The 25,781-nt window shown below is 44.6% G+C and overlaps 1 protein-coding gene across 1 annotated transcript in view; it reads right to left on the bottom strand.

The window, feature by feature from the left end:
- VPS4B (vacuolar protein sorting 4 homolog B) overlaps positions 1-14,015 on the bottom strand; it is a 40,358-nt gene extending 26,343 nt beyond the window's left edge. The window contains exon 1 of the mRNA XM_073678671.1: positions 13,781-14,015. Coding sequence (XP_073534772.1) covers positions 13,781-13,804 — 24 coding nt within the window. The 5' untranslated portion in view covers positions 13,805-14,015. The remainder of the gene's footprint in view (positions 1-13,780) is intronic.
- Between the last annotated feature and the right edge of the window lie 11,766 nt (positions 14,016-25,781).

Raw genomic sequence — 25,781 nt, forward strand, 5'->3', positions numbered from 1 at the left:
ATGGACATTAGACCAGTGGAAATCTGTGCTTTGGTCTGATGAGTCCAAATTTGAGATCTTTGGTTCCAACCACCGTGTCTTTGTGCGATGCAGAAAAGGTGAAAGAATGGACTCTACATGCCTGGTTCCCACCGTGAAGCATGGAGGAGGAGGTGTGATGGTGTGGGGGTGCTTAGCTGGAGACACTGTTGGGGATTTATTCAAAATTGAAGGCATACTGAACCAGCATGGCTACCACAGCATCTTGCAGCGGCATGCTATTCCATCCGGTTTGCGTTTAGTTGGACCATCATTTATTTTTCAACAGGATAATGACCCCAAACACACCTCCAGGCTATGTAAGGGCTAAATGACCAAGAAGGAGAGTGATGGGGTGCTACGCCAGATGACCTGGCCTCCACAGTAACCAGACCTGAACCCAATTGAGATGGTTTGGGGTGAGCTGGACCGCAGAGTGAAGGCAAAAGGGCCAACAAGTGCTAAGCATCTCTGGGAACTCCTTCAAGATTGTTGGAAGACTATATCCTGTGACTACCTCTTGAAGCTCATCAAGAGAATGCCAAGAGTGTGCAAAGCAGTCATGAAAGCAAAAGGTGGCTACTTTGAAGAACCTAGAATATAAGACATATTTTCAGTTGTTTGACACTTTTTTGTTAAGTATATAATTCCACATGTGTTAATTCATAGTTTTGATGCCTTCAGTGTGAATGTACAAATTTCATAGTCATGAAAATACAGAAATATCTTTAAATGAGAAGGTGTGTCCAAACTTTTGGTCTGTACTGTACCTGCACGCAACCTCCAATCCTCACAAGATCTCCTGCTCTACTCCTCTCTTATCTCCACTTGCTACAATCGCATACAAGACTTCTCCCGTGCATCCCCCCTACTCAGGAACGCTCTATCCCAACATATCAGACTCTCGCCTACCGTGGAAACCTTCAAAAGGAACCTGAAGACCCACCTCTTCCAACAAGCCTACAACCTGCATTAACCATCGCTTCACCATACCTATGCACGACTAGCTCTACCCTCACCCATCCCTTGTAGACTGAGCCCTCGCGGGCAGGGTTCTCGCTCCTCTTGTACCAATCGCCGTCATGTTTTGTCAAAGATCATTGTAATCGTTTTGTATGTATATCCCTTTTTCACATGTAAAAGTGCCATGGAATAAATGGCGCTATAATAATAAATAATAACAACAACAACCACACAGTGTGCACATAGCCTTAAGGGGTAACATCTTTTCTCGAGGAGAGTGCTAAGCAAATGTAAGGAGACTTACAGGCCATGCAATGTTCCTCTGGGAAATTCGATATACAAATTAGATAAATAAGACTCAAATGGATTGAAATTTACTTTTAGGATTGCTCCAATTAGTCATGCCATGAGAACACTCAGAATTGCTGATGAGATATCTGACTTTCAGGACTTTCCTAACCATGCCGTGCTGCGCATTTCATCACAGGGACTGTACAAGTATCCAACTGCACCTGGGTCCTTTGAACTTCCAGACTTCCGCAGAGTAATTCTTGTATACATGGACTTCATATCTCACAAATGTGATCATATAAATGCAAGTCACATCAGAGGTGTGGTTAATGCAGCATAGTGGTAGTGTCAGCCATAGGGTATGTGCTTACATTGAGTATTTGATTGCAGAAATTTCTGCATCTCTTGGCAGCAAAAATGCTGCGGAAAAAAGTGCATTTTTTGCATAGCAATGAATGCTTTTTGGAGCTAAATAAAGATATTTGAAAAAAGGAACATGGGACATCGCTTTAACCCTTGGATTACGGTCGGACCTGGGGTGGGTATATTGGGTTAATTTTAATGATTAAAGGATGTGTCTGTTTTATTTCAAATAAAGTGTTTTATAAAGTGTTTTATTCTCAGTTTGTTTAACTATTGACTTACAGGTTTAGCAATGAAGGTGTCTGGCTGACACTGCTATTACTAACCCCATATTAAGAGTTTTAAAATAAACACATGGCCTGAAAAAAAAATCCTTTATTTGAAATAAAAGTCCACACAGTTTTAATCATTTATTTAAAAATAAAAAATAAAGTATACTCACACAACGCCTAATCCATTTGAAGCCATTGTCAACTGTAAAAAAAAAAAAAACAAAAACAAACAAAAAAAAACATATCCCTCACCTGTCCGATGTGATGACATAATTCAAAGTGTCCCACTGCGATCGGATCATTTGTAGAACAGTCACTGATGTGACTGCTCTACATGACAGCAGACTGACACAGGAGTGTAATCGCTCCTATGTCAGTGCATAGCGCTGAGCTGCCGTGAGAGAGGTCACAGGAGTTCATCAGCTTATGAGCCCCGGTCACCTCACTTACTGCACCACCACTGCGTGAGAATTTTCTCACGCAGCGGCAGTACTGTGAGATCCCCTGAGCTCAGCACTATACACTGCGAGATCGATCACGCTCCTGTCAGTGTATTGCCGGCTAGAGCAGTCACATCTCTAGGTGTAACTGTTCTTTAAATGATCCGATTGCCGTGGGACACTCTGGATTATGGTGGACAGGTCAGTGATATGGTGCTTTATTATTTTTGATTTTTTACAGGTGACATTCGCATCGGGGATTTGGTGTTAGGTGAATATAATGTGCTTTTTATTTCAACTTTTTTTTTTTGACTGCGGGTCACAGGCGCCGGCTGATGAGAGACTACTTCTCCTTTCAGCGGCGCCTGCTATAGACGTCATCAGCGGCAGCAGCCGTATGCTGATGGGAGTAGTAGTTTTTGATCAGCAGACGTCCGTGACCCATGCTCAGTTTTTGGCGTGTTTTGGATTCTGACTTCAATTGAGTCAGTCAAATCCGCAAACATTTTTATACCTGTGTTTTTGCTGCGGATTTGACTGACACAATTTAAGTCAATGGGTGAAAAACCTGGCAAAAACATATAAAGAATTAACATGCTGCAGACTTAAACACACTGCAAATATTCAAAGGAAAATTACTGATCATGTGCACAGCACTTCAGGATTTTCATTTAATTAGCTGGCATAAGGATTCCCTAGCATTTTTGGCCCAATTATGCGCAGAAAAACGCACCGTATGCACACAGCCGTAAACTGCTTCATATGCCATTTCCTGCTACAATGGTCCATCAATTACAATATACAATGGTTAGTTCTATGTCATTGTAACCTGAAACCAGATACAGAACGAGCATTTAACACCAGCATAACAGATGTGAATGCACTGGTTTGCTCTTTAGTAGCGCCTCTCTGCAGTGGACTGCTCATCCTATACTGCCTGTTACCTATTCTGGAATGACTTGTTCCTTTGTACACCATATGAAGACAGCTTTACTTTATTTTTCTCGTACATGGTGTGCACCGCATACAGGACCGGTAAAGAACCATCAACACAGAAAATGATTTACAGCTTCCATCAGCTATTTCTGACTTTTATATAGAAGGACTTGATTTATCTATATCAGGCATGTGCTTATTTCTCTTTAATCGTTATTAGCTTCAATCTCCAATAGCCTTCCCAGAAAAAAACAACAACATTGTAAGTAGAGGAATTTCTGTATCTATGACATTTACAACAACAAGTCACTGTTTATGAAACACCTGTAGTCACGAGGAAAGAATTAGTAGTGATGCAAGAAATGAAGGAGCTCACATAAGAATCAATATACATACCTCAATAACCACAGAAACTTTACTGGAACATCTCCGTGTAGCTAAGTGCAGGCAGTCCCTGGGTTACGAACAAGATGCGTTCTATAGTTTTGTTCCCAAATACTCACCTCTGGCATCCTCGCTGCTTGTTGCCCGCAGTCCAGTCTTCTTTCCACCATGGCGTGCCGCATCTTGGACTCTTCATTATAGACCAGGAATTCCAGCTGCAGCCAGGCCTCCCTTGGTGGTTACAGCATTTCATAACGTTGCATCGTCAATGCAACCTTATGATGTACAGTGACCTGGACATGGCAGCAAGTTTGGTAGATGGGGTGCACGACAGAGAAAAGAAGAGGACCGGATGGCGAGCACTGGGGCCACAAGAGAGGAGAGTATCAGGTTTTTTAACCTATACTCACCTTTACAGCCACCACACTGGTAGCAGTCTGGTCCTTTACTTTCTGTTGTCAGGCGAGCAGCATCTCAGGCCTTTTCACTAAGGTCAGGACTTCAAGCAGTGTCCAGACCAGAACTCACTGCACGTCATAAGGTTGCGATGACAACACGACCTTTTGATGACCAGTGAGTGCTGACATGGATGTGGCTAGAATTCTCAACCTATAATAAGGAGCCTGGAAATGCAGTAAGAAAGAAGAGGACCCGACGACAGCTGGAGATTTTAGTATTGAGATGAACTTTAGGTTCTTTTGATACATCTGACGTTCGTAACTAGAGGTCATATGCAAGTCAGATGTTTGTAAGTTGGAGACTGACTGCAAATCAGAGCAGACCAGAAGTCATATCTGCTGGTGCCCTTTCTTTATATTTATTGTCTACTTAGATCTTAGGATATTCTTATTGACAGGCCAGTCCCTTGCATGAAATGAATAAAATGACGAGAAAAATTCTGATAAACTGGACATGTCACGGTGAGGAGACTTTTAAAGCCGCAATGCTCCTCTGAGAAATATGCAAATTGTCTCGGGGGGGGGGGGGAGAGGACCAGAAGAGACAATTTGCATATTTCCCAGAGGAGCATTGCGGCTTTAAAAATCTCCTCATCGTGACATGATTAACATGTCGCTCTCCACAAGGAGAAATGTTACCCGTTAGATACTGAGCTAACGCCTCTCACAAAGCCAAAACAGAACTCACACTGTGCACTGACGAGGGACAGTACCCCGAAACACGGTGTCTGCAAATTGAGTTTCTTGTTCTGGCTTATATCTTAAGTCATGTGATAAGGCTCGTTAAAGGGTCACTATTGACTTTCAGGATTGCTACTTCCTGTAGGTGGCACTAGAGTTCTGGCCCTCTTCCTCTCTGAAGAGACAATTTGGATAAACTGGGCGGAAGATTCGTAGAAATGTAAATGCACCCTACAACACGACTGGTACATCTTCCCCTCTCTCTCCTGGACTGACTCCAAAGTTACAGTAATTTGTTCATCCAGTAAGTAAATGCTCCAAAATATGGTCACCTTTACTGTGAACATGACCTTCCCACCCATATATGTACAAGAAAGACATCTTTGTCACTTTCAATTTCCAATAACACTTATGATAAATCAATAGTATGGACAAATATAAGTAACTTTGCAATATATCTTATCAAAATTTGCTTCTTTAACTTATGAGCCACTTCTTGGTGAAAGCAAGTTAGACTGCCAGGAAAGTGATGTGTCTGGTTACTCAGTCAAATATACTCTATGGACAGGGGAGGAGGGAGGAGCAAGAATAAGGCACTGACAATGACACACAGAATAAACATCTTCTAGCATCAGTCCAGGATTCACAACCACATAGTTCAGCAGTGCTGCTTCCCTACAGAGAAAGAAGAGCAGGAATCCATCTCTGAGTGTACTTTATATGGGTGCCATCATAGCAGCTAATCTCCACCCACAAGGTCCGAGTCCACAAAAGATTAGAGATCGAGCCTGTAGAAGGGAAAATAGTGAAAAATGCAGGATGCAAATAATATAATGGCCAGAAATTGTGTTACTCCATGTACACACACAAAGGCATCTTTGGGATTAAGGTACTGGTTTATTGGATATTTTCAAGAACTGGACTCCAATGACGGGGTCAGTGTTCTCGTCCACATAGCAAGTGTAGGAGCAGCCTGCTATTTAAATGCACTGGTCCAAGGGTGAGGAACCACTGGCCCGTGATTATCTTTTTTCTGGCCCCAGGCAGATTTCCGGGGACCGCAGGTGTGTTCACCACTGAACACCACATAATAGTCTAAAAAGGAGAGTAAAAAACAAAAACTCATTAACCCTTAAAGACTACACAATTTTTCATTTTTACGCTTTCATTTTTTTGTGTTCCTCCTTTTAAGAGCCATATTTTTTTTCTGCCACCATGTAGACATATGAGGTCTTGTTTTTTGCACTACGAAATGTAGCTTTGAATGACACCATTCACTTTTCCATACAATGTACTGGAAAAAAATACAAAAATACAGTAATACAGTGAAACCGTGAACCCCCCAACTAATTGCAACGTTTTTTTGGGTTTTGTTTTTAGGTCACTGCTTTGCAAGGATCTGGAAACAAGATTCACAATTGTCAGTACAAGTCCAGGAATACCAAATTTGTCAATTTTTTGTCCATTATTTTAGTGAATACTGAAGAAAGGCTAGCCAGGGCTGTGGAGTCTGTTAACCAAACCTCCGACTCCTCAATTTCCCTAACTTAGAGTCCACAGCGCTGGACTCACTACTAAGCATGTACATAAAGTGAAGCACAGATTCACCCACCTTGGAAATCCCTTCACTGGCTCCCAATTACCCAGCGTATCCAGTTCAAACTACCAACACTGACCTACAAAGCCATCCAGAACCTTTCTCCTCCGTACATCTCCGAACTAATCTCCCAATATCTTCTCTCATGTAATCTCCGGTCCTCCAAAGACCTCCTTCTCTCCTCCACACTAATTCGTTCCTCACCCAATCACCTCCAAGACTTCTCTCGAATATCCCCCATCCTCTGGAATTCTGTGCGGCAACACGTACGATTAGCCACCACATTCGGATCCTTTAGACAGAAACTGAACACCCATCTCTTCAAGAAATCCTATAACCTGCAATGACCATGCTGCTTCTCACCACCACCAGAGCTGCTGCAACTCCCCAACCTACTGTCTCCTTCGCCACCATCATATAGAAGGTAAGCCCGCAAGGGCAGGGTCTTCTTCCCTCTGTCCCAGTCTATTATTGTTAGTTCGTTTACTGTAAGTGATATCTGTATTTTGTATGAAGCCCTTTTCTCATGTACAGCACCATGGAATCAATGGTATTATATAAATAATCTCAACTAAAAGCCTAAATCATTAGATCAGGAACAGATATTTATAGGACATTTCATAAGTTACCCAAATTCTTATTAAAAAAAAAAAAAAAAAAATGTACAGCACATCCTGCATTGAACTACTGTACCCAAATTATTATATATTTTTAGGAGTCGGTCCATTTTATACAGACTCCACCAAAATGGACACAGACTCCGACTCCACAGCCCTGACTACTACTCGAAGGCTATGTTCACACTAGGTGTTTTTTCAGCATTTTTTCGGCAGCAAAACAATCTCTTGGCAGGAAAGAAGCTGCATCAAAAGTGCAGGTTTTGGTGCATTTTTCAGGATGCCAAAGTTCAGCTTTGCTTCAATCACAGCAGCATGAACACAGGGACCAGTGCAAGACATATCTGAAACCATATTAATCAGAATTACAAATATAACAGTGGGGGGTGAATTGTTCAAGAATAGGCTTTCTAAAACATTCGCAGTGCATTGAGTTTGTAGGACACTATTTTCATACTATGGTCTGCTATTGAGATGCTTAGAGATTGTTCAATTTCACACCTCCGTGGGACACAGGTATTGTTCAATCTTACACCTAAGTGAGCCAATATTTACAGTGTAGACATAACTAATTTAATTAAACTGTACTAATGCAATCTGCCATCTCAGGTGACCAAGACAAGATGGTAAAAAAAAAATAAATCACAAAAATAAATGAATTTCATATACTGCTGTACTTTTTTTTTTCCTTCACTAAAAATGCAGCAAAACCTGATGCCTAGTGTTAACATGGCTGTTTTTTTTCACCAACCCATTACTTTCAATGGGTGAAATACGCTGAAAGAAGTGACATGCTCTATTGTACAAAAAAACATGCAAAGCACAAAGTACTGATGACACAAAAAACAGTGTGTGCGCATGACATTTCTGAAATCTCAGACTTTGCTGGTACTGTAAAACGCAGCTGAAAATTTGCATAAAAAAGGCGTAGTGTGAACATAGCCTTAACCCCTACATGACCCCCTTGCTGTGAAGAGGTAATTAAAGTTGGTATCCGAAGGATAGCAAACAGGAGTCCCATCTCCAGCTTGCCTAAGAATGGGGGAGGTGGCAGATTTATGGCCCTTGCCTCCTTTTCTACACAGAACTGTAAACAGACTGATGTCAGCTCCTTAGTTACATTCAAATTCTGAATATTGAGGTTTTTATGAACAGCATAGAAATGACAGAGAAAGGCATTTTTTTTTGACTAGTGACAAAGAGGTGAACGTAACACATTGTCTTACGTCACTGGGAGGTGGAGGTAACACTTTCAAATTAAGATGGTCAGATGGATGATGCTGTCCATGCCATGTTTCCTCTCTATAGAAAAGTAAAATCGTGATCGGAAAAATATCTCCCACCCGGGGCCTCCAGGGGTGAAGATATGGAATTTTGAAATTGCAGAAATTGTTAAAGACAAGAGTCACATCACATGACCAGCCCTGTTAAGAGTCATCAAAGGGGAGGTATGTTGGTGTAACTTATGTTAATAAAAGCACATCTTTGTATATTTTTAAAACACTGCCTACTTTTTGGATTAAATTTATAAAATGTAATAACTCTGTTCCTCTTGCTGTATAAATCGTACCCCTGATGCAATACACTATCTGTAAAGGGTGTCCATTCGGCACCAATAAACGAGTGGTGGCGGCAGTTCGTTCCTTTTGTTACTGTGGAGTTAGCAGTGACCGTACACATTTTCCTTGCTTGGAATCGAATGTGTATATATTAACTAAACTCTTCCTGTGATTTCCCCAATAACTTGCCTAGTAGTGAAAATAGCTGCGGCCTTGTCCATCACTTGTCAATTTTGTAATTGTCCTGACGATTGGAGGCGGCAGAAGGTTGTTCCTTAACATATTGGTACCAGCCGGGAGATCTGTGTGATTCCCCATGTTGGTTCCTTGACAATAGTGGGGAGAAAAAAAAATAATTTTTTTTTTAATTTATGCCGCCTTTTTCTGAGAATTGTAACTTTTTTTTTCTGTTGATGGCATTGCAAATCTATTGAAGTACAGGTGCATCTCACAAAATTAGAATAGCATCAAAAAGTTAATTTATTTCAGTTCTTCAATACAAAAAGTGAAACTCATTATATAGAGTCATCTATTTCAAGTGTTTATTTCTGTTAATGTTGAGGATTATGGCTTACAGCCAATGAAAACACAAAAGTCATTATCTCAATTATTCTAATTTACTAACAAAAAACACCTGCAAAGGCTTCCGAAGCGTTTAAAAAGGTCCCTTAGTCTGTTTCAGTAGGCTCCACAATCATGGGGAATACTGCTGACTTGACAGATATCCAGAAGGCAGTCGTTGACACTCCACGAGGTCCCAGAATACCAATTTTCATTTGGAAATCAAGGTCCCAGAGTCTGGAGGAAGAGTGGAGAGGCCACAATCCAAGCTGCTTGAGGTCTAGTGTGAAGTTTCCACAATCAGTGATGGTTTGGGGAGCCATGTCATCTGCTGGTGTAGGTCCACTGTGTTTTATCAAGACCAAAGTCAGAGCAGCCGTCTACAAGGAGTTTTAGAGAACTTCATGCTTCCCTCTGCCGACAAGCTTTTTGAAGATGGAAATTTCATTCTCCAGCAGGACTTGGCACCTGTCCACACTGCCAAAAGTACCAATACCTGGTTTAAAAATAACAGTATCAAAGTGCTTGATTGGCCAGCAAACTCACCTGACCTTAACCCCATAGAGAATCTATGGGGTATTGTCAAGAGGAAAATGAGAGACACCAGACCCAACAATGCAGACGAGCTGAAGGCTGCTATCAAAGCAACCTGGGCTTCCATTACACCTTGCAAGTGCCACAGGCTGATCGCCTCCATGCCATGCCACATTGATACAGTAATCGATGCAAAAGGAGCCCCGACCAAGTATTGAGTGCATTTACTGAACATACATTTCAGTAGGCCAACATTTCGGAATTTTAAAAACATTTTCCAAGCTGTTGTTATAAAGTATTCTAATTTACTGAGATAATGACTTTTGTTGTTTCATTGGCTGTAAGCCATAATGAACATTAACAGAAATAAACACATGAAATAGATCACTCTGTTTGTAATGACTCTATATAATGAGTTTCACTTATTATATTGAAGAACTGAAATAAATTAACTTTGTGATGATATTCTAATTTTGTGAGATGCACCTGTATATAGTAAAAATCATGGTCCACTATGATGCCCCGCCGCAGGCTGTGATTAAACAGAGCACCATCATGGCAGGTATATAGGTCTTCAGCAGACCCCCAGCTGCCATAGAAATCCATTGGCACTCACAACAAAGATGTGTACATAATATAAGGCTGTGTGCCCATGTAGCGTTTTTCAAGCGTATATGCTGCGGAATTTCCGCAGCGTAAACGCTTGTGAAATGCTATGTAATCCGCCCCCCATGGTCCCCAAGGGGATTCCGCAAGTTTAATGCCCATGCTGCGGATTTTTCCGCAGCGTTTATGATGCGGGGAAAAATCCGCAGCATGTCAATTAATTTTGCGTTTCCGCAAGCGGAATTGCCTTTGCAATGCAATAAAAAAGACAAGGCAATTCCGCATGTGGAAATCGCGCGATAAACGCGTGCGGAATTCCGCATGCGTTTATCCAGGAGAGGACATGCAGAAATGAAGCAGAAAATTGGGCACATAGCCTAAGGGCGCCTCTGAAACATGAGCAGTAATGAATTGAATTGGCAGCAGCATTTAGGAAGGGTAACAGCAGCTGGTAAAACTTGACTACACACAATGCTGTTAGAGGCAGATGATGGTTGAATAACTGTCTTCAACCAGAAATTGGGCAGGCACAGATCCTGAACCCACAGGATCTGTTCCTGCATATCTCAGTTTCTGAGATATGGCCACTCTTTACCTATATATAAAGGCCCGAATCAGTTTTCAACAGAATTCTGGTTTAAAGCTGTTTGAACAGTTGCAATTTTTTTATGCAACTTATAGTTGCGTAAAAATGTTGCGACTCTTAGAGTTTTTACACATGTTCCGGGACGCTTTTTGAAAAATTTGCAGATTCTCGGGAGGGGATAGGCGCTGAGGTGTACAGCCAACCAATTCATAATAACTTACACCATAAAAATGCCAGAAAAATTACAACAGAACTGACCAGAGTAGATTTTTTGTGGTGGTACACTATAGCTGAAAGATGTGTCAAATTAAGAGGCGCATTAGTTCAAATGAATATGATACTTATGAAGACGACCACACTTGGCTAAAATCAATAGTATAACATACAGGGAAGAAGGTGCCATACCTGAGGAATGGAGAGGTGGAGAACAAAAAATAAAAACAAAACAAACAGCACCAGACTCAGGAGAACATTGGCATTTACACCATGTAAAAAAATAATGATTTATTTATGGGAAGTGACAGGTCATCTTTAAAAGGAGTATCTCAACTGTATAACCCCAAAAGTATGACTTTGAAAAAAACTAGATTGCTGATGTGAACATTTTGTTTCATCACACTTGCAGACACCAGGAGCCTGACAGATCTAATTCAATTATCTGGCTCTTTTGGGTGTATTTTACTAGAAAAAAAAGCCCCACCGCAATGAGCAGAGTGTCCAACACAGACGTGAACTTGTACTGATACTGGCTAGTGACCGGTTCATGCAGAGTTATTTGAATCCCCCTATGTAACTTACTGATGGCAGGACCATACAATACAAGCATTTTATACCATTCACCTTTCATATCTCCCCTATTTCCTCCTAGATTGTAAGCTTGCAAGCAGGGACCTCACTCCTTTTGGTACCCGACTTTATTGTTACTCTGTAATGTCTTTATTGTCTGTACAAGTCCCCTCTAATATGTAAAGTGCAGCGGAATATGATGGCTCTATTGAAATAAAAATTATTGAACACAACGTAAACATAATATTTCTAGTAGTTAACTAATCATCCCTGTGGATTGGCTGCAGAAACACTCTTTCTAGACCTGTTTTCTGTCATCGACACTGTCGACCACTCTCTCCTACTCCTTTCTTTCCTTTGAGTCAAAGACCTTGCCCTCTCCTGGATCTCTTCATACCTTTTAAAACGCACCTTTTTCATCTTGCCCTCTTCTCTGTTTGTGTCCCTAAAGGCTCTGTCCTGGGACCCCTACTCTTCTTAATCTATACCTTTGGCCTGCGACAACAAAGTTCTAAGGCTTCAATTACCACCTACACGCTGATGAGACTCCGCTTCCTCGCTGGCCCAGACGTCACCTCTCTGCTGTCCAGAATCCCAGACTGTCTATCAGCCATATCCTCTTTCTTCTCCTCTCGCTTCCTAAAACTCAATGTGGACAAAACTTGAACTCATCATCTTTCCTTCATCTCACCTAACTCCTCTACCCAATCTATCCATCCCAATTATTGACACCATGCTTTCCACAGTATCGGAAGTTTGCTGCCTCGGAGTGACCCCCAACTCTGCCCCGGCCTTCAAAGTTTACTCCGCACATCCAAGCTCTTGCTACCTCCAACTCAAAAATATTTCCAAAAATCCGTCCTGTACTCAACCCAGAATCTACTAAAATGTTAGTGCATGCCCTCATCATCTTCCGCCTCGACTACTGCAACATCCTCCTCTGTGACCTTCCTGCTAACACTCTTGCACCTCTCCAGTCCGTCCTTAACTCTGCTGCCTGACTAATACACCTCTGTCCATGCTACTCCTCTGCAAATCACATCATTGGCTCCTAATTCCCCAACGTATACAGTTCAAGCTACTAATCACTGACCTACAAAGCAGTCCATAATCAATGTCCTCCGTATATCACCAAACTAATCTACTGATATCTTCCAACACGCAGCCTCCGATCCTCCCACACTCATACGTTGCTCACCCAATCACCTCCAAGACTTCTCCCGCGTATCGCTCATCAACTGGAATTCTGTATCGAAACACATCCAATTATCCACCACATTTGGAACTTTCAGATGCAACTTGAAAACCCATCTCTTCAAGAAAGCTTACAGCCTGCAATGACCCATCTCACCATCACCGGAGATGCTGCAACCCCTAATCTATTGCCTTCTTCCCCATTATCCTGTAAGTCCGCAAGTGCAGGGCCCTCTCCCCCCTCTGTACCAGTCTGTTATTGTTAGTTTGTTCACTGTAACTTATGTTTTGCACCCCTTATGTACAGCACCATGGAATCAATGGTGCTCTGAAAATAAATTATATAACCCAATAAGGACACTACGTAATACTTTATTTTTACTAACCAATAGTGATAAGCAGCCTGGATCATTTGGTGTCGCTCACTCTTTTGGATCCTCCATCGTATCCCCATTCAGATATGTGATACATCAGTGACCACAATATTTATCATAAGTTCACCCCGTTCCCGATGTGGGGGTCACACCTGTGCCCACTGCAGACACCAATTTAGCATTTCTCAGGGTTTTCATTGGAGTTCCAGCTGGGCACGGGAGGTTTATCACAATGGCTGCCAGATTGCGTCACGTAATTCCTAGTTAGAGTAATTTGGAAACGGCAAGTAGGGCCAGGCCCCCTCATTACTATAAGGAGCGGGTCTCTGTGCCAGGTCGCTCATGGACGACCCATCAGCTGTTTACTACAGACCCAGGCCATAAATGTGAACAGAGCCCGGTCACATCTCCCCCACACCTCATCCACTACCTGTGACAGCCCACCATTCACAACACCCACCACTTGCCCATTACCTGTCCAGGTGACTACATCTCTCTAGTGCAGCACATGCGCATGTGAAGCCTCTAACGTCCCTCGCCAGGCGTAGTGAGATAATTACCTGTAAAGTACCGTTGGCAGCCATGTCCCCTCAACCCCTCGCCGGGTGGCTAGTGAATATCACTGTACTATGTCAACTTGGTCAGCAGAGCATCCACTAAGACAGCACTGGAGCAGGGAGCCACTTCCGGGTGTGTAGAAACACCTTCGGGTTTACTTCGACTTCCGTGTGGAGCGAGCGACAGCTGAATTACGTCACTGGGGAATCAGCCAATCACCTGACTCAGGGAGTTCCAGCACATGACACGATGACGACAGCTACGAGGTTAGGAAGCCGCACCCGCGGAGAGGAACGCCCCTCGAGAGTTCGAGCGATAGGTTGATCGAAGGGGCTGTCACTTGCCTGTACTTTTACTTCCGGCTCGGAGGAAAGCATGTGACCTTGTCATGTGAGGTGACGAGCAGCAGTAGAGGACTGTACAGTAATGTGAGGCACGTGACGCTACACTGTCCTGCATAACAGCCGCCATAGCCACGCCCTGGTAGTCAATAAGTAGCTGGTGGCATACACATGACAACGCCGGGCTAAGTAGCGCACGCTACAATATAACGTGCGCTACTTAGCCCGGTGTCCTATACTCATGACTGTGACAAACACTGCCCATAGTGCTGTACGTCACCCTTACTGAGGGTGGTGGAGTATAGCCAGAGCTGCAGTGTTACAACAGGTAAATGCCAAGGTGCGGCGTGAGGAGTCCGCACATACACGTGTAACAAGGCCAGTAAGGATGAGCTATTGCATCCAATAGTTGGGAGGTCTGATAATCCGACAGTTGTAACGAAAACCAAAGGAATGACCTGGAACATATGTTGGTATAACTGCAACATGTAGGTACACATTCACACTGTGGCCACCTAACAAAAAAAAACTAAGACAAAAATAAAATGAGCATATACCCCATAGTAAGTAAATAGTAATAGTACATGTAGATTACATAGCGTACTTAGTCAACCACTATTTTGATAATAAAAGCGTAAAAGCCATCCCACCACGACAAGGTGTACCCAATCGGGATGGTCCTTTCTCTAGTATTAAACCTCACCATGTGTCAGCCGACCTCAATGTAGATGGGGCAGAGCAGGACCCAGAGCCCGAGTCGTTATCCGTGTCTGCATACCTGACCCCTTGGGTCATCAGCCGCAGTTTGGAGGACTGCCTAGGAATGGTACCTGGCGGCTACCTGCACCTCAAGCCTGACTCCATCATCAGGTGCTCTAGTGAACACCAGGTAGTCACTTAGCTACGGCCCTCCTAAGCAAGCCTGGCCCTGTGGCACAGTGGGTCCACCTGCGTTCGTGACAGCTTTACTAAGCCCGATGTCCTTTACTTGGAATATAAGGGGATTAAGTAGTAAAGCTTACCTTTTGGTCTCTCCCAAATCCCCCATGTCCTCATTCCTCTTTACAGCACTACTTCAGGCTAGTCTCACAGCTAACATAAAAAAAAACATGGTTTCATCTTTTCTTTTTTGCAGTTATAGTGGACCCAATCACTGAAGAATGCCGACCTTTTCATAGTATTGATGTCATAAATGTGCCGCACCCTGCTGGGACCTGTGGTGCGTCTGAGATTAGAAGATCACAGTGGTTAGCTGATCACAGGTCCTCTTTGGTATCTGGCGGCCATTCATGAGTTAAACAGGTTTATGGTTTCTTGTGGTATGGAAGGGGTTAAGAATTCCTAGTCTAAACTCTTAAGTTTTCTGTTGGCTCCTGTGTCAGCTGAGACTTATTGGGACCACTCTCCCTTCATTATTTAACCTTTTAGTGACAGATCTAATTTTGACCTTAATGACTAGGCCAAATTTTACAATTCTGACCAGTGTCACTTTATGTAGTAATAACTCTGGAAAGCTTCAAATTATCGCAGTGATTCTGAGATTACTTTTTTGTGACATATTGTACTTAATGTTAGTGGAAAAATTTGGTTGATATGATGTATGTAAATATATGAAAATGAAAATTTTGCAAACTTGAATTTTTTATGCCCTATAATAATAATAATCATTATTTATATAGCGCCAACATATTCCGCAGCGCTATACAATTCACAGGTTTATATACAACAGTCATAAGCAACATAGCTAAAAGAGAATACAATAATTAAAGCTAAAATAATGACTACCCAGCTCGTAAGAGCTTACAATCTACAATAAGGTGGGGGTGACACAAAGTACAGGGGCTTATTTACAATGATGGTCCAGCCATCTTGAGTGGATGAGATATAGATAAAGGCTGCATGAGCTAGTCACCAGCCAATATTTGTAGTGCTTTTGTAGTTTGGTGGAGAATAATATTTGGAGAAATAATGAATGGGCTATAAATACATAAAAGTACTTTGATTAGGGAACATGATAGGCCACCCTAAACAGATGTGTTTTTATGGAGCGCCTAAAACTGTGTAAGTTGTGGTTCATCCTAATTTCTTGGGGTAAAGCATTCCAAAGAATAGGTGCAGCTCGGGAGAAGTCTTGGAGCCGGGAGTGGGAGGTACGGATTAATGCGGATGTTAGTCAAAAGTTGCTTGCGGAGCGTAGAAAACGGGTAGGCCGATAAACGGAAATGAAGGAGGAGATGTAGGGGGTGCTGCACTGTGGAGAGCTTTGTGGGTGAGAACAAGCAATTTAAATTGGATCCTATAATGTATGGGTAGCCAGTGCAATGACTGTCACAGAGCTGAAGCGTCAGAGTAACGATTAGCCAGATAGATGACCCTGGCTGCAGCATTAAGGATGGACTAGAGAGGGGAAGTCGAGTGAGAGAGAGGCCAATAAATAGAGAGTTACAGTAGTCAAGGCGGGAGTGGATCAGGGCAACAGTGAGAGTTTTTGTTGTTTCCAAGGTGAGAAAGGGGCGGATTCTAGAGATGTTCTTCAGGTGAAAGAGACAAGAGCGGGCAAATATTGTATATGGAAGGTGAAGGAAAGATTGGTGTCACACACGGAGAGGGAGATGTCAGATTTAGGGAGGTGAGTAGATGGCTGGAGCAGAAGAAGTTCAGTTTTGGAAAAGTTGAGTTTCAGATAGAGAGCAGACATGATGTTGGAAACTGCGGCCAGACAGTCACTGGTGTTCTGTTGTACAATGGGGGTAAGGTCAGGGGATGAAGTGTATAGTTGTGTGTAGTGTTGAGCGAGCATGCTCGACACTGCTCGGTACTCGCCCGAGCATCTCACTACTCGGGATGTTCGGCGAGCACCGAGCATTTTCGGGTTACTCGGGCAGGAGCTCGGGTCTCCACCCTGCCTGTTTGGCGCTCTTTACAGAGCCAATGAACATGCAGGGATTGCCAGCCAGTCACTCTAATGCCGCAGCCATGTTGGTTGTGGGCATTACAGTGATTGGCTGGCCGCACAGCGTCACCTCGAGTATTTAAAACCGGGCGCCGCCATCTTGGACACAGTCGCTCCGGATCAGACAGTGTAGGGCGAGTGCTGCTGAGCTAGGGAGAGATTTATACTGCGAAATAGGTAATCTAGGGTCTCTAAAGCCTGCAAAATCAAACAAACAGTCCTTCAGTATAGGCTGTATAGGAGACGCAGTGGTTATACCAACAAACACTGCATTACAGTCCTGTGTGCTGCTTCTCAAATTGCTAGACTTAGCCCCAGGTCTCAGGGGCCAGGAAAAATCCTTTTTTTTCTTCATCTAAATCCTCTTTTTTTATTTTCCCCCCCTCAGTCAGACTGTACAAATACCGGTCTTATTAACCTTTTGGTATTCACCCCCCCCCCCCCAAAAAAAAAAAAATTGAGTGTGTCTGTGAGTGTTCATACACAAATATATCTGTTTAAAAGAGTCTGGTTTTGGCCAGATAACTAGATCTGTGGTTTTCCTCTTCCACGGTTAAAATCTGGGTGTAATCCACCTTTTTGCCATAAAAAAAAAAACAGTTTGAGTGTCTCGCTGACTGTTCAGACACAAATATATCTGTTTAAAAGATTCTGGTGTAGGCCAGAGAAATAGAACTGTGGTTTTCCTCTTCCACGGGTCTAATCTCCTTTTTATTGCCCTTTTGCCATTGATAGTGCGAGTGTAAGTTATTTTACTAAAATATAGCAAAGGGGTTTAAATGGGGTAACCACACAATCAGAACAGATTTAAAGCAAATAAAGTGGTGCAAGAGGTTAAAACATAACCTTTAATAAATAAAATAGGTAAAATTAGAGATACAAAAAGTCACTAGGACCTAAAATCAGGTAAGCGCCTGCCAGTGGTGGTACATAACCACACTGATTAGAAACTCGTTATATACAGGATTTTAACGGTATATTACCCCAATATAACCCACCTGTGTCATAACCAAGACTAATGGCAGAGACTGATGGGGCTGTCAAGAGAATGTCCCAGCGCTGGTGAACCTTAACAGATACTCTATGATTATAGTGGGCGTTCACACTTCACACGAGTCGGTTCTCGCCTTTTCCCTTAAGACAGCTCCCTGTAGTGGGGCATCAAAACCTCTTCAGCCTCCAACTACATGTGGAACACCACTCCCAACGCGTTTCATCACCTCAGTAACTCATCAGGGGAGAAAGGGGTGTCATCTCCCTCAGTGTGATCCTGGTGTCCGTCGCCAAGCCTATCCCGGAGGCGGCGCCATTTCCAGATAGGCTTGTAATCATTTTAATATCTGTCGCGCTCCCTAATATTTATTTGCTTTAAATCTAAGCTATTTTACTTCATTTACATTTACAATGGGCAAGGCGCGTGGCAAGGGACGTGGAACTGGATGTTCTGGTGATGGCGCGTGCAGAGGACGGGGCCGTGGCAAAGGTGAAAATGTGCCACAACCAACAGCCACAACTTCTCGCTTCTAGTTCTTGACCGAATTACTAGGGAAGCACACAACAACACCACTATTGCCAACTGATCAGTGTGAACAGGTTATTAATTGAATAGCAGATAATACTTCCAGTCACCTGGGTACCACCACCTCCGGTCTGTCTTCCACACGGTCAAGTCTTAGTAGCCGTGAGTCTCGACCGCATACTCCTCCTCACACTGATGCTCCTTCCTCCCACCATGCCGAGTGTCGTCAGACAGCAACTGATCCCACAGTTGGACACTCTGAAGAGCTGTTCACTGGTCCATTTCCATATTTGGGCCCCTCGCCTGCTCCGCTTGAAGTGGTGGAAGAGGAGATCCCATTTAGCGATGGCCAAATATTTGAACAGCCACGGCCACATGAAGTCGACGCTGGCAATTTGTCACAAGAGGTGGACGATGACGAGACACAATTGCCACGAAGTGAGGAGGGGGACCGTGGCACGAAAGTGGAAGAGGAGGAGGTGGTGGATGATCTAGTAACTGACCTAACGTGGCAGGAGGACACGCAGAGCGAGGCCAGCAGCACACAGGGGGAGGGAGGCAGAGTACCGCAACAGGCAGGAAGAAGCAGTGTGGTGGCCGCAGACAGAAGGCGGGCAACCTTTCCCCCGTAACACCAACACGAGGGACGTTGCCAGTACAACCGGTAGGTCTTCCAGAGTCTGGAATTTTTTTTAAAGACTGCTGTTAACCCCAAAAAGGCCATTTGTACCACCTGCCATGCCAGCATCAGCAGGGGTGACAAAACTACCAGCCTGACCACCACCAGCATGATTAAGCACATGTCAGCAAAGCTCCCGACTTTGTGGGACGAACCCCTGGGTCCACGACCAGTGTCAGCAGGTGTCATCACTGCTTCTTCCGCTGTTGTGCGTGTAAGAGAACCCCCTGTTGTGCGTGCAAGGCAATCCCCTGTCCATACTGCATGCAAAGATGCCCCCTCCTCTCAGTCTTCACTTGTTATGGCAGTTTCTCAAGAAACATCATCAACGTCCACATCCCACCGCAGCGTTCAATTGACCATATCCCAGACCTTAGAATGAAGCGCAAATTCGCAGCCAACGCCCCACAGGCCACAGTCCTAAATTCGCACATTTCACGACTGCTTGCGTTGGAAATGCTGCCTTTTAGGCTGGTGGAGACGGAATCCTTCCGCAACCTTATGGCGGTGGCCGTCCCTCGGTACTCGGTCCCCAGCCGACACTATTTTGCCCGGTGTGCCATCCCCGCACTACACAAGCACGTGTCCCAAAACATCGGCCGTGCATTCAACAACGCAGTTACTGGGAGAGTCCACCTGACAACGGACACGTGGACAAGTGCTTGTGGCCAGGGACGGTACATCTCCCTGACGGCACACTGGGTAAAAATAGTGGAAGCCGGGACCCAGTCGGACCTTGGGATGGAACACATCCTCCCCACACCAAGGATTGCGGGCCCTATGTCAGTCAGAGTTGCCCCCACAGTGTACAGGTCCTGCGCATCATCCTCCTCCTCCTCATGTTCAGCCTCCATCTCAGATATCACATCAGTTACAAGCTGGAAGCACTGCAGTACTGCCTCAGCCAAGCGGCAACAGGCTGTGCTGAAACTCATAAGCTTAGGTGATACACCTCACACTGCTTGTGAGTTGTGAACAGCTGTGAAAGAACAGGCAGATCTGTGGCTGAGATCGCTGAACCTACATCCAGGCATGGTCGTGTGTGACAATGGCCGTAACCTGGTGGCGGCTCTGAGGCGAGGCGAGATCACACACGTACCATGCCTGGCTCATGTGCTTAACCTCATGGTTCAGCGGTTTCTTAAATCGTACCCCGAGTTGCCAGATCTGATCGTCAAAGTACGCCGCATGTCAGCTCATTTTCAGAAGTCGGCTACAGCTTTCGCCGCCCTTGCTGTGTTGCAGCAGCGTTTGCAGCTTCCGGCACACCGACTGGTGTGTGATGTCCCCACACATTGGAACTCTACCCTCCACATGTTGCAAAGGATTTGTGAGCAGAAGAGAGCAGTTGTGGAGTACCAGCTACAACAAAGCCGTCGATATTCAGGTCAGACTCCACACATAAGACCTCAGGAGTGGACCTGGATGTCTGACATATGTACCATCCTGACAAACTTTGAGGAGTCCACCAAGATGATGAGTGGCAATGACACCATCATTAGCGTCAGCATCCCACTTGTCTGTCTTTTGCAACGCTCTCTGCAGAGAATTAAAGAGGAGCATTGCAGCCAGAGTATGATGAGATGGATCAAGAAGCCGTAGCGGGCGATTACACACAGCCCAGCCTCATCTCATCCCAACATGCATTGGGGGACAATGAGGGAGAGGAGGAGGAGGAGGAAGAAGAACAGGAGCTGGTATCATGCGCTGTAGACGGTAGTACCTGTACAACTGTCATACCGTCGGTTCAGCGTGGGTGGCCTGAGGACAGGGGGGAGGAGGAGGAGGAGGAGGAGAGCATGGTCCGTCGTCATCTTGGTGAGGACACTGAATCTTGCCCGTTACCAGTCTGGCACGCATGGCTGACTTTATGTTACGCTGCCTTAACCGTGACCCTCGCGTTGTCAAAATGTTGGGTGACAGTCATTACTGGTTGGTGACACTTGTAGACCCCCGCTACAAGGAGAACTTTCACTCTCTTATTCCTGAGGTGGAGAGGTCTAAAAAAATGGGTCAGTACCAGAAGGCCCTTGCTGCAGAACTGTTAAAAAAATTCCCATCTGAACACGCTAGCAGCAGAGGTCACAGTTCGTTGCCCAACCAAGGCGTACAGGCAAGAGAGATGCAACTCCAATCCAGCAGAGGCAGGGGAACACTGTCAACGTTCTGGGACAGTTTTCTGAGACCCTCCCAGCTTACAGGCCCTGAGGCGCGGGGTACTCTCACAAGGAGTGGAAAGTTTCAAAAGATGGTGAGGGAGTTCCTTGCCGACCGTACCAGCGTCCTCTGTGCCTTTTAATTATTGGGTATCCCAGCTGGAGACTTGGAATGAACTCGTTCTGTACGCCTTTGAGGTCCTGGCCTGCCCTGCCGCTAGCGTTTTAATCGGAGCGTGTTTTTAGTGCCGCTCAGGGAATTATAACTGATAAGCACACTCGCCTGTCAACTGACAATGCTGACAAGCTGACCCTTATCAAAAAGGCTGGATTGGGCCAGACTTCTCATCACCACCAAATGACAGCAGAGTAACATAAAGTCAAATCCACTGTGTTATTTCGGTAGGTGTATTTCCATGAACCGCTTCACACCCACACATGGGTATACGCTTCCTCATTTCGGCTGTTTTTTGCTCTTCTCCTTATCCTCAGCCTCCACCACCACTATACCACCAGGGTGACCGTGGTCCGTGTTGCCAGCATTGCAAGTTCCTCAATCCTAATTTTTGGCAGCTTTTGCTTGGAAGGCATAGGCAAAGACTATGAGAGACCCACTCCCCAATAATGGGAATAATGTTTTTAATATGCTGTACTGCATGACTCTTGTAAGGGGCATTAAAATAGTCTTGATAAGCTACTGTGACCTCCACGTCTCTTCCAGGGGTCATTGATATTGTCTTTTTATTCCACTGGGACCTCCACGTCTCTTCCAAGGGGCATTAAAACCGTCTTGTTAAACCACTCTGAACTCCACGTCTCTTCCAAGGGGCATTAAAATCGTCTTGTTAAGCTACTGTGACCTCCACGTCTCTTCCAAGGGGCCTTAAAACCGTCCTGTTATACCACTCTGAACTCCACAGCTCTTCCAAGGGGCATTGAAATGTTGTTTTTAATTACCTCTAACCTCCACGACTCTTCCAACGGGCATTGCATTTCCTCCTAATTTTAGTCAGCTTTTGCTTTTCAATGCATAGATGAACACTAAGGGAGACCCACTCCCCAATAATGGGTAGAAGGTTTTTAGTACGCTGTAATCCACATCTGTTTCAAGGGGCATTGCAGTTCCTCATAATTTTTGGAAAACCTTCTATTCACTGCTTAGGCCAACAGTGTACAGGAGACCCAGTTGCTATAAATGGAAAAAACGGTTTAGTTAAGGCCCTCTGACCTCCATGTCACTTCCAAGGGGCATTGGAATGCCTCGAAATTTTAGGCAGGCATTGCACTCACTGTATGCCCTATAACTGTGTAGCCAAACCGCTCCTTTTGGTGCAGAAACATATCCTACAAGATATGTGTGGTTGACTGGCCTGATATTGATGTGAATGGTCCCTGTTCCTCCTGCTCTTTCTCCTTTGCCACCACCTCATCCATCATTTATCACCTGAAGCTTTATTTTTAGAACTGGGATAGTAGCAGGAAAACATCCAGCAATCCTCGGAGGAGGTAGGATATGTGCCAAAACACTGACCACCTCAGGCCTAGCCGCTACTACATACATGCGGTTGCATTCCAAGGAACAGAAAGCTAAGGAGATGGATGGCCTCATGATCATGAATAATTTACTCATTGTGTAGGAGGCCGACCACTGCTGCTGTCTACCTTCTGAACTTTGTGTTGAAGCCTGATTGACCCAGGACCCGTAATCCTCTATGTCTGGGGGACCTGTTGCATCCCAGTGTCCAATTGTGTCAACCTTGCACAATATTAACCCAGTGTGAAGGCGTCAGTGAGATGGACCATCCCTGGCCACATTCACTTGTCCACATGTTTGTGGTTCGGCTGTCCTTCTCACTAAATGCACTGGTGAGGGCACAGGTAATGTTTTGGTATGCGCGCTTGTGTATAAGGCGCACCGGGACAAATAGGGGCGGCTGGGGACCGAGTATGGACACCCGGCCGCCCCCTGGCGGCTGGGGACCAAGCGTGGACACCCGGTCGCCGGGCGGCTGGGAACTGAGTATGGACACCAGGCCGCCGCCGCAGCCATGACGTGGTGGCCAGATTCCGCCTCCAGATGCCTAAAAGGCCCAATTTCAAGTGCAAGCAAGCAAGCAGTATGGTATTGCAGCCTGGGGGTGGGTGGGTGGCAGGCTGCATACTTAGCTTGCATTGCAAGGAATTGGGGAGGTACAATTGAACACTGCCCTGGGACAAGGACTTGCACGGGGATAGTTGCAAGTCTGCATCTTCTGATGCGGCAAGGATCACTTCTGATGGGCACACTTTTAGGCAGTGACCTGGGTGTCAGAGATGCTTCCAGGGGTCTTTCCCATGCTGTTCCCATATCTTTTCAGCACTGTATGCATGTGTCACACAGCACATGGCCAGATATGATTGTAGAATGTTAAAATGTCATTTCCCGGTGAATGCATTTGTCACGGTTGAAAGCAATACAAAAGTGCAAAAACGCATAAAAAATGGTACTTGTGAACATAGCCCAAGGTGTGGAGGAGTATTTTTGTTTTTGGTTATTTATTTTACCTTATACACAAGTCTTTACCCTGGAAAGGAAGTTCCTTAACATATTTCACAGGAAAAAAGTTTCACTTTTGTTTTTGAACGTTTTATTGTGAGCCCGTAAAAGTGGCTTAATACCTCTGACCACGTTGTTGACAACAGTGACCTGGGGGTCAGAAATGCTTCCTGGGGCGATCCCAATGCTGTCCCCATGTCATTTGAGCACTGTCACTATCGTTTTGGGCACTTTTTAAGCTTTCTATAGACTGCCGAGGGTGCCGCTGCAAAAATGCTCGGGTCTCCCATAGACTAACATTGGGCTCATTGCTCGGGTTGAGCACCCGAGTATCACAGTGAGCTCGGCCCGAGCTTCGAGCACCCGAGCATTTTAGTGCTCGATCAACACTAGTTGTGTGTCATCAGGATAAAGGTGGTACTGAAAGCCAAATTTGCTGATGGTCTGTCCAATTGGGGCCATGTAGAGAGAGAAGAGGGCGAAGGACTGAACTCTGAGGAACCCCAATAGTGAGAGGAAGGGGGGAAGAATTGAATCCAGCAAACTATACACTGAAAGAGTAGTCAGATAGATAGGAGGAGAACCAGGAGAGCAGTGTCCCTTATGCTAATTGAGTGGAGCATAGAGAGTAGGAGGTGGTGGTCAACAGTGTCGAAAGCTGCAGAGAGGTTAAGAAGAATGAGCAGAGGAGAGTAGTCATCGTTATGTTTTGCTGTCAGAAGGTCATTGGTCACTTTGATGAGTGTAGTTTCTGTAGAATGTAGGGGGCAGAAGCCAGACTGTGATGAATCTAGAAGAGAGTGAATGGAGAAGTAACTGGTAAGGCAGGAGTAGACAAGGTGCTCCAAGAGTTTAGAGATGAATGGGAGATTGGAGACTAGTCTGTAGTTGTTTGTGCAGGAAGGGTCAAGAGAGGGCTTTTTTAATAATGGAGTGATGATAGAGTGTTTGAAGGAGGAGGGGAAGATACCAGAAGAGAGGTTGAAGATTTTAGTAAGGTGAGTAGTGATGACAGAAGAGAGAGACTGGAGAAGGTGTGAGGGAATGGGGTCAGTGGTGCATGTAGTAGGATAAGAAGAAGAGAGGAGCCTGGAGACTTCTTCTTCTGTGACTGGGTCAAATGTGGAGAGTGATCCAGAGGAGATGTGGGGAGAGATGGGAGTCATGGCACTTGGTGGCTGGGAGCTGATTTCCTGACGGAAGTTCTCTGTTTTCTCAGTGAAGTAGGAGACCAGGTCCTCAGCACAAATGTCCATGATAGGGGCCTGCGCTTTAGGACTGAAGGGGGAGTGAAAGGTGTCTAAGAGTTTTTTTGGGTTGTTGGATAGTGAGGAGATCAGGGTGGTGAAGTAAGACTGTTTGGCGAGGTGAAGGGCAGAGTTATAGGTTTTTAACATAAATTTATAGTGGATTAAGTTTTCTAGTGTGTGAGTTTTCCTCCATAGGCATTCGGCACTCCTAGAGCATCGCTGGAGAAATCAGGTTTGCGGTATGAGCCATGACTGTTTTACTCAGATAGGTAGATTAAGTCAGATAGATTAAATTAGATAGTTATACCACACAAAATAGTTAAAAAATAACATTTCTCACATGTCTACTTTACATCTGCATAATTTTTGAAACATCAATTTTTTTTGTTAGGAAGTTAGAAGGGTTTCAAAGTTGATCAGCGATTTGTCATTTTTACAACAAAATTTACAAAACCATTTTTTTAGGGACCATATCACATTTGAAGTGACTTTGGGGGGCATATATGACAAAGTACCCAAAAGTGACACCATTCTAAAAACTGCACCCCTCGAGGTGCTCAAAACCACAT

This window comes from Phyllobates terribilis, unplaced genomic scaffold (assembly GCF_046119375.1).
Source record: "Phyllobates terribilis strain yellow unplaced genomic scaffold, ASM4611937v1 Scaffold_4__5_contigs__length_816908805, whole genome shotgun sequence".
NCBI classification, from domain to species: Eukaryota; Metazoa; Chordata; class Amphibia; order Anura; family Dendrobatidae; genus Phyllobates; species Phyllobates terribilis.